Source organism: Lampetra planeri, chromosome 50 (assembly GCF_965212315.1).
Source record: "Lampetra planeri chromosome 50, kcLamPlan1.2.h2, whole genome shotgun sequence".
NCBI lineage: Eukaryota > Metazoa > Chordata > Hyperoartia > Petromyzontiformes > Petromyzontidae > Lampetra > Lampetra planeri.
This window is the reverse complement of record NC_136156.1, coordinates 1,201,948-1,216,610: the sequence shown is the minus strand read 5'-3', so window position 1 is coordinate 1,216,610 and position 14,663 is coordinate 1,201,948. Positions and strand designations below refer to the sequence as shown.

Below are 14,663 nucleotides of genomic sequence, written 5' to 3'. Positions count from 1 at the left end.
GCGTCCCGGATGAGATCCCCAGGGACGCGGCGGGTTTCTCCGTGAGCGTCGCCAAACCTGAAGGTGACGACGTGGTTGGTGGTGGGCCACCCCATGACGAAGGAGGCGAGCGGCGGCACGGTGGCCTCGCACACGTCGCCCAGGCAGGAGGCCGTCCACATCTCGCAGAGACGCACGGCCGTCTTGGGCTTCACGCCGCCCGACCTGCAGAGATCGTCCCCCAACACCGGCAACGCACGGGATCCAGTTGTTGTTGTAAACCCTTGTTAGCGCCATTACCGTGACCTCAGGATCAGAGATGATTATTTAGGCCGGAGGAATCCGATGAGCCAAGAAGCTCTTTTTTTCACAGACGTCCAGTATGGGTGGATCAGCGAGTTACGACAGCCGTGGAGGTGTAATGGTCTCCCGCAATGGAATCGCAATCCAGAGGTTGGCCGGGTGGATCCCCCAGCAGGAGTTTTTTTTCTTCTAACTCCCCCGCCTCTGTCCACCGAGCAGTATAAATGTGTCCACCGGAGTGAGTCGATCACCAGAGTGAGTCGTGTGGTGGGGTGAAAGATGTTGAACCAGTGTGGAAGACTAGGGAAAAACACCCTCCTTCAGTATGTATGTACGTAGAGCTTCTTTCACACTGTATGGAGCGAACCGTGCTAATCGGAGGTGCGATTAGCACGGTGCTGGCAGGGGCTCTCAAGAGCTCCCTCTGGTGGATGCCCTTCTGCCAGCAGTGGAGCGAGCAAGCAGTTGCATGGCTGCGGCTTTAACCTTTTGCTGTGAACCAAAACAATTGAAGCAAAAAGCTGCAGATTTTTAAACCCTTTTCGTGCACACCGATTTTCAAAGATAATGAGAGTGCTTTATATACGCAGTATATATAAAAAAATATAATACATTTTTTGTTCTAATTTTAGCTTTGAGAAACTGCTACGCCATTATAAAAAGATTTAAATTGGCAGAGTTGGCAGAGATTTCAGGGTCACACTATCATTTGTTTTGTCGTCCCGGTGGTACAGTGCTGAGCACAATTCCTGAACATCTTAGCCTGCAACAATGCTCTTAACATGAGCCAATGATTAATGCCCCAATTTTATTTAATCATCGTCATCGTTATGAAAGGTCGATGCGGTGACTTGCGTTCCTTACACAGCCCGTTTTTTCGTGCAGCCTAATCTTCTCTACCGCATGGTCAGCATTTCGCAAAGGACTTCACTGACTCCCTGATGGACATCATCAGAGTATTAATTATTCAGAATAATGTAATATTTTCTAATTAACTGACCTTGCCGCTTTACCATCCCACTTGAAAAGACTGGTGCTCAGAAGCCAAATTCAATGGCGAGATTGCAAGCTTCGAATTGCATTGAGAGACAGCACAGGAACGAACACGTCATTGTTCACATGTAAGCGAGCTTAGGTGGGACACGTGATAGCTATGAGGGACAGATGATTGGTCAAGACGAACAATGCAGCAGCAAGATGGCGGGCACCGCGTCACACGGCGCTTTGAGGTGCGCTTCTGCGGCCGTCTGGAACGCTCTTCCTTCCGATATAAAGGAAGCCACAGGGAGCTATGCACTTTTAAATCAACTCGGATTGACAACTCGTTTCCTTACAAGTGATTTTTTGCATTTAGTTTGTTGTCCTTCCCACGCACCTCGGATTAGCATGGTTGGCTACGTACAGTGCGAAAGAAGTTCAACATACATACACACATACATACAGTCACTTCCCCTATGACGCCACGTTTTCATTATGCGAATTTAACACAACGCGATGGATTTATTGGGGAACACATTTTTTATAACGCGGATGCGAATTAGATATAACGCGATTGAATGAACAGAACTACGTCGCGCCAGTAGAAATAAGCGGTTGTTGGGCTGCCTCGGTGTAACATCACACGAGGCGGGATGCTGCTGGATGCTTCTAGAGGCTACAACAACAAACAAATTCACCACAATCCGAAATGACCAGCTTCGCTTACTTGTATTTTGCGACGATCAAGGTGCTGGGGAAGAGGATGAGGCACCGCTCCTGGGACTGCAGGCCCACGTGCAGCGTCACGTGGCTGACGAGCCGCACTCCGTCCACCCCTGGCTGCATCGGCGCCAGGAGGTCCGTCCAGCGCGGTTTCACGCTGTTGGGGAGAGGGCTGCTAGGCGAGGCCGTGGTCCCGGCCTCCCCAAGCCTCCACGGGCCCAACTGGAGCGGCGAGCTCTGCGACAGGACGCCGTCGCTGCAAGCGAATTAATCAGAAGGTCAAAGAAGTTAAGATTAGCAAATCATGATGCTCGTGGCCACTCTCTCTTAGCCATTATGGCCTCCCACCCTCTGGAATTACCTTTTTGTTTACCATGTAATGCCCACGGAGCTGTACAACTACTTTTTAGAAGCGATCTGACCACAAATTATAGCTCAATTAAGTGGCTTATCACATGGAATTGTGTAGCAGCCATATACTCTAAACACGTGGTGATGTTGATTCTAAATGTGGAGGGAAAACCCGGAGAAAGATCCAAGCGACCGGGGGGAGAGAGACACGCAAACTCCATATATACAAGCGTCTGGGTTGGGATCGAAGCCATGACCTCCTGTATACCAGGCGAGGTAGTGAACTTCTCATCACCGCAGCACCCTCCTCAGTTCACTCCATGTGCCCCCCACCCCTCTCTCTCTCTTGCTTTCAAGCCTCTCCACAGAACCGACCTCGTCAACGGTGCCTTTGGACTCCGCTCATTGCTACCATGCTCTCCCGCTCCCACTCCCTGCCACGCTTTGGGTGTAATTCTAAATCCTGAGATGTTTGTAACGTTAAGGGTGCGTCGCAAACGAATGTTGTTTATTTTATTCTAGTGCAGCCGTTTCAAATGTACAGATATACGCAAAATGCTTTGCAAGTGTGATCGGGGTTTAATTTCAGCTGGGTCTGCCTGGGTTGGTTGCCTAAGAGAGAAAAACACGTTCAGCACCCTGCACACCACATCCAGTATACTACTCAGAGGCGGCTGAGGCTGCTCATACTATGCAGCCTCCTCCAGTCGACCAGGAACCCGCAAAATATTCGGTGATAATTTAAGCCCAGAAGTATTATGCTAAAGAAATGAGAATTGCATGCATATTTCATGTCTACATATAACGCGTATGGAATAAGTAAGAGGTGAAGTAAAATGAAAACAGGATTTTGTCACAAAGCAGCAGAAAGGAAGATCTTTTTTTTCTCAGCAAGGAATCAGTCAAAACATCAACATCTTATTTTACTCAGCGGCAGACGGAAAAGTGTGGGATTTCATTGTAATTTCCCACAATCTATTGTGCAAATCCACTGGCAAACTAACACATTATATATACATGTGTACACTCAGACAAGGTATATTAAAGTCTTGTACAACAATATTTTTAAACGACTGCGCAACTGCACAGAGTTTAACTTTATTTTAAAAACTATGACATATACACATATATCTGCTTTGTGTTCATTTAATTTGGCATTCAAAAAAATGTTGATATTTGTTTAAACAAGTGTCAATATTTCCTTTTAAATATTGCATAATTTTATTTTTTATGATCGCGTTGAGTAACAAGGTTTGGTTGCGAAAGGCGCCAGGTTAGCAAAGACTCTGTGTATGTGGGTAATGCAAGAAAGCCACACTGACACAGACACCTGTGTTTCCAATATGCAATATTTGTATTGGCTGACTGCAGTGCTAAATAGCTGGGCTTCCTCGGGATTAATGAAAACGACACACCACTCATTTGTCTTGGCCACTTCAGCCCATTGTGCTTTGGCAGGACAAGTTAGATGGGATAGTGTGGGTAATTCCCACATCTGGATAGTGTGAATTAGGCCAGAAAACCCTGTAGAGGGGCCCTCAACTCACACTGTTGTGGAGGCCCTTCCGCCAGCAATGACGAGCAATTGCAGGGCTGCACCTTTGCCTTTTTCCATAATGTTTTGATCAAATCCATTTAACAAACAGCTCTGTTCCTTAAAAAAAAAAAGCACGATAATGAGCGAGGAATACCCCCCCCCCCCACAAACTTTCAGACGTACCTCATCGTAATGAAGGCAACTCTCGTCCGATCGATCGATCGAGAATAAATCCAGTGAGGGAACAGCAACGTTCAGTGCGAGGAGCGACACATGGCGGCAAACGGCTCCGGGAACGTCTCAAAACGACGGCAGGCACGCGCAGATGTGGGAGCGTCGGGCAAACGTTCACGATTGCGTTTCTGTCGGGGCCTGCAGGAACGTGACTTCCTTGTGCGAGGCCGGTTATCGGCAGGGTACAACGCCTCTCTGTAAAACCGCCTTCTAACCGCCCCCAAGAGCCACAGGATTTATAAAAACTAAAAAAAAGAATAACGAGCTCGCCACACATCAAGGCGCAAACTGTGCAACAAAAGACACATTTGAAGAATTATAAGCCACTCGCCTGCCTTTAAATCACCCTTTAATAACCCTGTGTAAAAATGCACAAGGCGATGTAGTCGTCTTGATACTAGTGATGAAAATGCTTGTCGTGGTTTAAATATACCATTAACTTGACTAATGGATCTGCCTGCGGTACTTTATTAATTCTAGGCAAGCGGATAATTAGGCTGCAATAAGAGTTTTTTGTTCATCCAATCCGCCAATCAAGCGCAACAATTCTAATTATTTCTCTACGTGTTTCAACTTAACCGCTGCCACAATCCTAATTAAGCTGAAATGGCCTCATATTTGAACCGAGCTGCTGCTGCGCTGACAATAATATGATTAATTGCAACCCTATCAACTCACTCTTACCCAAAACCCGGTCGAGGCTGTTCTTTGAGGAAGAAGGTAACGTCGATTGTTGGTCAATGAAGAAGCCAGTTTAAAAGTAACTCTGCTTCAGCCATACACATTCATGGTTACCATTCAAGTTTTTTTATTTTAAGAAACTGCCCAACCTGTTAACATGTCGCCACGGTGGCGAGAAGTTAACTACCTCGCCTGGTATACGGGAGGTCATGGGTTCCATCTCAACCCAGATGCCTGCTGTGTATTTGGAGTTTGCGTCGCTCTCGCCCCCCCCCATCCGATGGATTTGTATCCGGGTCCTCCGGGTTTTCCTTCCACATTTAGAAACACGCGTTTAGAGAATTTTGCAGCTATAAATTTCCACGTGATAAGCCACTTCGTTGAGCTATAATCTGTGACGGGTTCGCTTCTGAAAAAGAGCTCTATCGCTCAGTGGCCCTTCCATGGTAAAATAAAAAAATAAACGAGTGTTTTGTTCTCTTGATTTGCAAATTCTTTTGTCAAGGCGCTCTTCCCCCTCCAACCCAGCTTAAATATACGCTCCAAGCCTGGTGGTGTTTCATTCAGACGCTGTCTTTCCGACAGACCTGTTCTTCACCTGAGGACGGCTGCTTGCGTTGTGGCCGAAACGTCGTGAGAATTATTTTATTATGTTGTATTTTTATTATTTTATTATTTCCCTTCTACTTGACTTTACCGAAAGAACCAAGAAGATGTTTTGTTCTCATCCGCCCCTTTACTTCGCCAATTTGATCCGGAAATGCCTTCAAGGCCCAGCCACGTGGTGTGCTCGGTGCGGCCCTCCAACAATGACCTTCATTTGTTCCACGAAGCGGTTCCATCTTGAGCCCAACTGGACGGCCTTCATAACCGAGTTCTTCGATCAATCCCCAGAAATGTTTTCCCAAAAGGTTGCCAGATTGACGATTGTTTTGTTATCAGCAAATGAGATGGTTCATAATGCTACACGTTTGTGTTTGCCCTCGTAGCTCTAAACTAATTCTTCACAAAACAACTTATAATGTTGCCGTGAATAACTTTGAGGCAGCAGCGTATCTCCTTGCCTGACTTCCCCCCTGATATGCAATTTGCTTGAGACAAAATGTTTTTTGTTTCATAACTTCCCAACACTTTATTTACTTATTTAAGCCATGGTTTTGAGAGCTTGGACGACCGCATCATTTTCTACAGAGTAAAATGCCAAGTTATAGTCTGCAGTGGCTATGAATAATGTTATTTGATTTCCATTGATTTGGTCTTTTCCTGCATTTGATTAATAGTATGGATCTGGCTTGTTCAACTGGTCGGTTAGCCTTGTTCATTATTCTGTTCCAAATGATCTTCACGAGCTATTTGTATGAAAGAATGCCGACGGATTTGATTTGTGGCCATGATTGTGTGAACTCCACGTGCCTATGGCAGTGGCCAGTCTATTCATATGACTCATTTACTGACCCCAGGGATGAGATAGTGGGCTGGGTTGACCTTGACCGAGACTTCAACTCATAACCTCCCGTTTCTACCAGAACTCTTCGACAATGCTAACCCATACAAATGACGCAGTTTAAGGGCGCTTTATCATCGGGAGACCCAGCAGGAAGAGGCCGCTCCGGAATGTTCTTGGTCAAACACATGCTGCTGTTTAACCTAAGTCCAAAAGCCTCAATGGCCGACAAGACATTCAGTTGTTTCACCGTTACGTGGAGATAACGAACGGAAAGGCGGTTACAATTAAATATGTTATTGCGGTAGTTTTGCGCGTTCTCATACCGTATATTTCCGCGAGCCTACGAACCCGAGTACGAACTCAAGTAACCACCACGAAAAGGCCACTCGAGTCGAGTCAACTCAAGTGCACTTAACTGAACCCGAGTTGGCTGTCAACGGAACGCAGAGTTGGGTACTCCAGATTATTTACCTAATCGATTACTCTACTGATTATTGATTCGGATAACACGAAAATATTTGGGAACAAAAATTCTCACGTCCGTCCGTTGCCATGTGTGCCGCTGGTCGGGAGGTGATGGGTGGGCGTTTGATCACGTCACTGGCATCATCGGACACACGTCATGCCGAGCGTGGCTTCCAAAGGAAGCCGCCATTTTTAAAGGGGCCCCCGAGTAATCAACCATGACACGTGTCATTTAAAGAAACAAAACAGCACCATTTTTCGTGACTGCAGGGATTCATCTTCTTGGTTCTTTCGGTAAAGTCATGTACAATGGAAATAACAAAATAATAAAAATTAAACAGGTCTGTCGGGAAGACAGACTCTGTCTTCCCGACAGACCTGTTCTTCACCTTCCCGACAGACCTGTTCTTCACCTGACGGCTGCTTGCGTTGTGGCCGAAACGTCGTGAGAATTATTTTATTGTTTTATTTTATTATTTTCCTTCTACGTGGCTTTACCGAAAAAACCAAGAAGAAAAACAGCACCAATCATATATATATTGTTAATTCAATATATTTTCCTATTTTAGGGCAGAGTTAGTGACGACAGTGTTAAGTGTTTGCGACCTACGCTTCTGCACCACTGCCAAGCTAGTGGCCACGCATTTTTTCTTGAATAAAAAAAACTAATACATTATTCATCTTTCCGCCCAATCAATCGGCTCAATAAGACTAATCGTCCCCAGACGAGATGGAGACTTAGCAAATTATCGAAATTAAATTGGAGGTGGCCAGCCGGGTCGCTGTGTGATGTGCGTGACGGCGTGGAGAGGCTTGCCTGAAGCCGGCGTAGCGCTTGTCGTTGAGCGCGGGTGCCGATTTCCGGCGCTGCAGCAGCATCTTCCTCGTCTTGTGCAACAAACGCAGACAACACCGGCACGGCAGCGCATCACCACCAACACCACAGGAGCCAACGCAGTTCGTCATCCTTCTCCCCCCGCACCTGCGATTACCACGGCTGGCTACGTATGCTGCGAAAGAAGCTCAATGTACGTACGTACAAGCCGCCGGTAGCATTATGACAAGTACAAATGTTCAGAGAGGAGGCCTAAGGAGCATGTCCTGTATTCTTGGGATGCTGCTGCGGTGCAGTGGTCAGTGCACTGGACTTGGGATCGTCAGGTCGCCGGTTCGAGTACCACCACAGTTAGTCCATTGGCAAGTTGCCTTTGGTAGGGTAAAGTGCGGTTACTCCGATATCCTCCAAGTTGTCTGGCCAGCATGGAAGAGAAGACCAACGCACACTAGAGAGTCTACAGGGGCTCTCTAGATCTGCCTCTAAGTGGAGGCCCTTCCGTCAGCAGAGGCGCGGGAAAGCAGTTGAAGGGCTGCACCTTTACTATGCACACGTGCATCGTAGTGTGTAGCAAATGGTTCTGTATGGCATATCACTGGGAATAAATTATGGGTTAGCTTCTGGTGTAGATAGTGACTAACAGAAAACTACTCACTGGTTTGTTAGCACTCATCTTCACGGGGCAATCAATATTTGCAAGGAATTTACTGCTATGAGCCAATAATGTCTGTGTCCCGCGCGTGACGTCACTCCACGTCGACCAGCCCCCCTCATTAATAATCATGAACAGGTGACGTTCTCCTGTTCTCCACATAGACTGCGCCTTCATTAATAATCATGAGCAGGTGACCAGGTGACGTCACTCCACATGTAGCACCCCTCATTAATAATCATGAGCAGGTGACGTCTTCCAAATGGACACCCCTGCCATCAATATTAATTAGCGGCTGACGTCACTCCACATGGGGGGGCGAGGCGCCTCCTCCCCCCTCCTCGGCGTCAACTTCCAACCCTCACTACAAAGGCAGAACCCTCACTACGTCACGCGATCTCCGTGACGCTGTTGAGACATCGAAGTAAAAAGGACGTCATGATGAACAAGGGATTATAACCTTAAAATGAAATAGGTCTGTGTCACCGCGGCCTTACAAATTGCACGCGAATTGATGCAATGAATATCTCACGTCGCGGTCTGCTTTTCGCTTGCAAGTTTCAGATTTACTGAAACACACTCGTCCTTGGACGGGCAAAAGGCGAGTGCATAAAAAGTGGTGGATTAAAAAGTGCCTTTGAGGTGCCCTCAGAAGTCGTTCTGTAACATCACTTTCTCAGGCCCGTAACCCTGACATGGGGTGACGGATTGTTGCTTTCAGCCAACATTAATGTCTCGTGACACAATACTAAGAGACCACTTGAATAAACAGTACTCTCCATGTACAGTCCTGTTGTTAATCCACTGCTGGATGAAGGCCTTCCCCACGCCATGACGGTGTGACTATACTTCACCACGCTGGTTACTTGCGGGTTGGCAAAACCGGGCAGCATAGACATGACAGCATACATGTACCGCACATGACAACAATGGCATTTTGCCGCACTAATTTATACTGCTCACAATATAGTCTCAAAAGCTATGATGCCCCGTTGTACATGGTCATCACCCATCCAAGCGCGATCCAGGCTTCAGCATTCGGAGATCTGACGTTGTCGGATGCATTCCCAGTCACGTGATCATATGTGGAATGGGCAAATAATAAAATAACATAGAAACTGCAGTCCCACAAATTGTATCCACGCAGATGGTTTTCCATACGACAGCTTATTTAGTGCAACACCTAATGACGTCAATGCAAATGCATGCCTTGCACAATAATTCATAATTAAAATACAGGGAAATTATATTCCATCATATAGTTTTTGTTGGGGTTAGATCGCGTAAATATAAATGTGTCGTTAAACCCGCCATCACCCGACACAGCCAATTAATAAGGTTTGTCACGTTCACAGAACATGCCAATTCGTTATGAGTACAGCACACCGGTGTGTTGGAGAGCAAATACACATTTACAATCCGAGTACGACGTTTCGCCAGTATTTACAACAAGCACCATCAGCGGACAGCCAGATTATATAATTATCGGCGAGTTAACATTACAATTCATCGTATACAACGTGTTCACAAATACAGGGGTGCCCATCCACCATCGCCACCAGCAGCCATGACCAATCCACTGCTGGATGAAGGCCTCCCCCATGCGGTCGACGCATCTTTAAATACATTTCCGCAGTGTAACGATCCACCCACCCAACACCTGGTGCACGTTGAACTTCTTTCGCACCGCACGTAGCCAACCGTGCTGAGCGGAGGTGCGGGGGAAGGAGCAACGCACTCAGCACAGGACAACAAAACTAAACTCGCGCACATGATCCCGATTTCACCGCTCCATCTCCCGGGCGTACCCCCCCCCCCCCTGCCTCTTGGACGAGCTTCGCGGTCTCGGGACGCGACCGTCCGTCTCGCTCCCGCAGCCGACCCCATCGCTTCATCTCCGCGATGGTGGCGTCCTCTCTCCAGGCGCGCGTGTGCTCTTGCCGAACACGCATGGAGGCCGAACACGCGAAAGCCCACGGCGCGTACACACACGCGGTGTAGCCCGTGGTTTTTGTACAGGGAAAGTGAGTTTTCAGGTCTATTTGATTGTGATGGGGCTTTGCAGGATGAACTTTGAGATTCATAAGGGGCACAGGGTGAGCAATAAGGTCTACTTGATCTGTAATAAAGTAGGCCACTGATAAGGTGTTGACAGGTATATGGTATACGGTGGTAGACACAGTCGACGTGTTTACTGTGTGTTCCACGTGTGGCTGTGGCTCCACGTCGCGAGACGTCACTCTGCAACATCCTTCACTGCAGGCACCTTCTCAGTGTCTCACCGTGCGGTTACTCAACGTGGCAACCCTGAAGGGGTGGTGGTGATGATGATGGAGCCAGGTCAACTCTGCCAATGGGGGGGGGGGGGGTAACAGCCACTCTACCGACTGAGCTGTTTGATCATTATAATTTAATGTTTTGGTGCACACTTGTTGATATGTACAACGGGTCGCCGGGTTTGTAGCGCAGTGCGCTAACCACCTGACAATGACAAAGACAAAGATCCCCCGTATAGCCTTAACCCACTGTTGCGGCAAGTGCTGTTAGCGAGCACCTACGCAGGCCAGAATGGCACACACGAGGGGGTGAGTGGCCAGCACCACGCCCGGCCACCTTTGTCTCCCCAGTGGACATTTTTCTACGCACCGCACCAGGTACTCATTTGAGTGTCATACTCGCAGACACCCTCACAAAGAACGTGTCCTCCCGTGTAGTCTACAGTTGTACCCGGTTAAGTGGCGTTGTTAGCTTGTGACAGCGCTCCAAGCTCGCCCACTTAATTGGAAACCACTCAAGTTGTCAATCTGGGTAACCCGATCTCATCTGGCATTCGATGATGCAGATGACAACTAAGCTGTTTGTGTTGATATGTGCTCTATAATTACGTCTCCTAAGCCCATTAACCATCGGAGTTCTTTGTTTTCTACTTTCCCACAAACGGAAATTATTTTTTATATCTGTCACGGCCCTTGCCAGCGAGCTGTTCGTTGTCGTTATCTGGGAAAGGCATGCCGTGGCTAAGAGCTCACGCAGCAAGAACACGCTTGTCGTGATGGGTATAGGTCGCGTCGCTACTACGCTTCTCTTCCTAGAACGTACATCGCAGTTAGGCTTTGTACGCGCGAGAACTTGGCAGACGAACACACAAAACAAAATTTGTTCAGCCGCATTTGGGAGTGACAGAATATTCACGCGACCATTACATAAACACGCTTCGCGTGACACTTGTGTGTGTACGTGAAGTTACCGCCGTGCAAACTTTTTTTGCCTATAAAGCACAAATTTGTTTGGCTCGTTGGCTACCGTCCCACTCCAAACAATGTTGTTCCCTAGCGATTTAACAACGTAGATAATATAGACAACGGTAATGTGGTGGCATTGTTACGCCACATGGCCCTAGAGTCGAGGCCGGCGTTTGGCTTAAACAACATCAGGTTCCAAGTAACAATTCAGTAGTGGATTGGCAATGGACGCTGTCAAGAAACTCACAAAATCTGACCCGATTTAAAGTCATAATACAGTAACCAAGATGCAATTTGGCAGCAATGATTACCCATCATCATTATCACCAGCCGTGGTCCATCCACTATTAAGTGGTAGTCGGTAAATGCTGCATTTGTACAACATGCCTTTCTGGAAATTAGAATAAGCGTTAAATATGATAAGTTGTGGACATTGGAAAAGTGTTGACTTAAAGCTTTCGTGACTGCAAGAATTCAAATTCTTTGGTCTTTCGGTAAAGTCACGTAGATAGGTTCAAATAAAATAACAAAAAAAACTACGTTTCGATCGCAAGCGCCGTAGTTTTTTTGTTATATTTTGTTATTTTCGTTGAATCTATCTCCGCGACTTTACCGAAAGACCCAAGAACATTGTATAAGTGATGCATAATATCAATAATAATGAACACTCTCACCTTGCTTGTAATCTTGTGTCCATGTGTAGATCTGCTTAACGTATGCATATCCAGAGGCACCAGCACCTCCATATGGACATCAACGTCTTTTGTTTACAAAGTATCCACACGTACACTCTGGGCCATTTCTGTACGAGTATTACTCCAGTACTGTACTATGCTTAAACATCCACACGGATGACAAAACTGTGGTGGTGGTGGTGGAAACGCACACACGGCACAGTGTTGACCACACCGCACCAAATCGCTTGGGACACACAAAAACGATGACTAACGACGCACAATCACATCCCCGGGGGCACTGTGACACACTTGAACCAAGTACAACGAATCCGGGAAACGTCGCGCGCACAACGCACGACCCCTTCGCTGGCGACTGTGGAACGCCTCGAGCCGAGCGGCACCCCGCCAGTCCGCGTGGAAGCCCGGCGACTTTTATCTCGCCCCGCACATTGTGCGGTCCACCCTGCTGCCCGCTGCAGATATCGCCACTCTCTCTCTCTGTGCCTTGCCTCCTCTCGCTCGCAGACCCTCACGCCCATAAAGTCCCCAACCACAGGCAAAGTCGCAACCCCCACCCCTCCCCAATGAGAGAGAAACGACTGGACGAGTGAAACAACAACAACGTCCTCCCGCCTGCCTGCTTACCTACATACCCAGCCACCAGCTGCTCATGCTACCAGCTGGCTGCTATAAACGTTATCCACGCCCAGAGGTGTCTATGCTTGCGAATTGGCAGGCGTAGTAAGTCCGGGGGGGGGGGTCAGATGCCAAGTTCGAGGTCTGTTCGCCACGACGAGAGGACTTTCAGGAGTTGATTGCTCGTGTAGTTTTGCTAGTTCCTCTATGTGTCCCATAGACCTACGTTGCACACAGACTAACATTGTCCAGAGAGCATTCTTATTCTTGCGTATGACAACATGTTTAGGAGCTAGACACAAATGGCGTGGTCTGCTAGCCACGAGATGGCTTAAGAAGAGAGTTTGTGTAATCTTGAAGGAGCAAAGGCTACAGTGGGTTTACTAAATGGTCCACGGTTTGGGGTGCATGTCCACAATCGCACTGCCGTGGCTGGTATCTTTATGTTTTACATTCATGAAGGCGATCTGGCCAGAGATGGCAGTGTGGTTTACCGCTTCCTACTCAAGAGCACTGCTCCCCGAACTGGAACTCGGGTTGTCGCAGAAATACGTAATGTAAGCCCGTACAAATGATGTATTATCCTAGGATATGAGGGCCACCAATAAATAATCTAATCATCTGTTTCGCTTAATATTGTTACTAATGTCGGCGTTGCTCGTTGCTCTATTTTAATGTTTAATTTCTTGAAAAAAATATTTACGTTAATGTAACAACTCTGAAAATAAAGTTGCACATACTCTGATAGATCCGTGAAATTAATGCGTTGTAAAATATTGCTCTGGAGTAATAAGCAAGGGCATTGTATGACTTTCATCAGTTTAATACGTCAATGTATTTGATTATAATTACATTCGTGCAACTGACAGGATGATGGGCGTGATAAGAGTTATTGATGTTAATGATTAACAATGCTTATGGGAGGTTTATGTTGAGTGAAAGGAGGTTGAATAACGTTTAAAACAATCCATATTCGGCCCTTGAAGTACAATAACAAAAGCACAAAAGGGCGCATTAAAATTGAGAAACACAATTATAAAGTCGTGGGAAAGCGATGCAGTTTTGCGATAATCGTCATATCGTGACATCTGATATCGTATCGTCAAAAACGATATCGCGGTGACCCTCACAAATCAGTGTTTCCAACGTATAAAACACGATATTTTCGATGAAATCTGGCGAACTGCACTGCAGTAAAAATGATGCAGATTTGGGAGAGCGTTTGCATGTGCATTGAGGAACATGTGCTGGCATATCCCCTCTATATCCTTAACACGACTGCTGAGTCAAGTGCTGTTTGTGAGCACCTGTGAAGGCCGAGACGGCACACACCCAGCCGACTTTGACTCCCCAGCGCTCAGCTTTAAACACAGCACTATTTATTTGAGGCTGAGTCTACCGAGGGGAGGGCCAGGACCGCTTCAGATTTTCAGCACCGTACGAGGGTGGTCCGGGTTTGTCGCGCGGCGCGCTAAACCACTACACGACCACTCCCCGCATGTCTCTGACTAATATGCGCAATTATTCGCTGACTTGCATTGTGACATTTGCTTACGATTTCCATTTAAAGCTTTCGTGACTGCAGGGATTCATCTTCTTAGTTTTTTCGGTAAAGTCACGTAGGGAAGTAATAAAATAATAATAAAAATATTATTGTATTACTTCCCTTTTACGTGACTTTACCGAAAGAACCAAGAAGATTTGCTTACGACTTTCAAAAAGTCCGTCTACTCAATATCCAGCCACCCTTTTGATGCTTCTTTTGGTGACTTTCCACTTGAAGAAGTGGATCAGAGGGCAAGTGCTTCCTCAACCACTTTCAATCCACGGATCACGTTCGACCTTGCTCCATCTGCGCGGCCACACCGAACCCTAACCTCGCTGTGGGTGAGTGAGTGAGCGGGTGGGATTGCGTTGTGGCCG

General features: G+C 47.1%; 1 protein-coding gene across 3 annotated transcripts in view; it reads right to left on the bottom strand.

The window, feature by feature from the left end:
* LOC144734253 (rho GTPase-activating protein 20-like) overlaps positions 1–12,581 on the bottom strand; it is a 42,943-nt gene extending 30,362 nt beyond the window's left edge. The window contains exons 1-4 of one of the 3 annotated variants that reach the window (XM_078616375.1): positions 12,102–12,578; positions 7,516–7,586; positions 1,988–2,239; positions 58–204 (exon numbers count right to left, since the gene is read on the bottom strand). In XM_078616375.1, coding sequence (XP_078472501.1) covers positions 58–204; positions 1,988–2,239; positions 7,516–7,586; positions 12,102–12,173 — 542 coding nt within the window. In that variant the 5' untranslated portion in view covers positions 12,174–12,578. Of the gene's footprint in view, positions 1–57; positions 205–1,987; positions 2,240–4,054; positions 7,032–7,515; positions 7,587–12,101 lie in introns of those variants that run through there. The other 2 variants (XM_078616377.1, XM_078616376.1) reach the window with 2 other exon arrangements.
* Between the last annotated feature and the right edge of the window lie 2,082 nt (positions 12,582–14,663).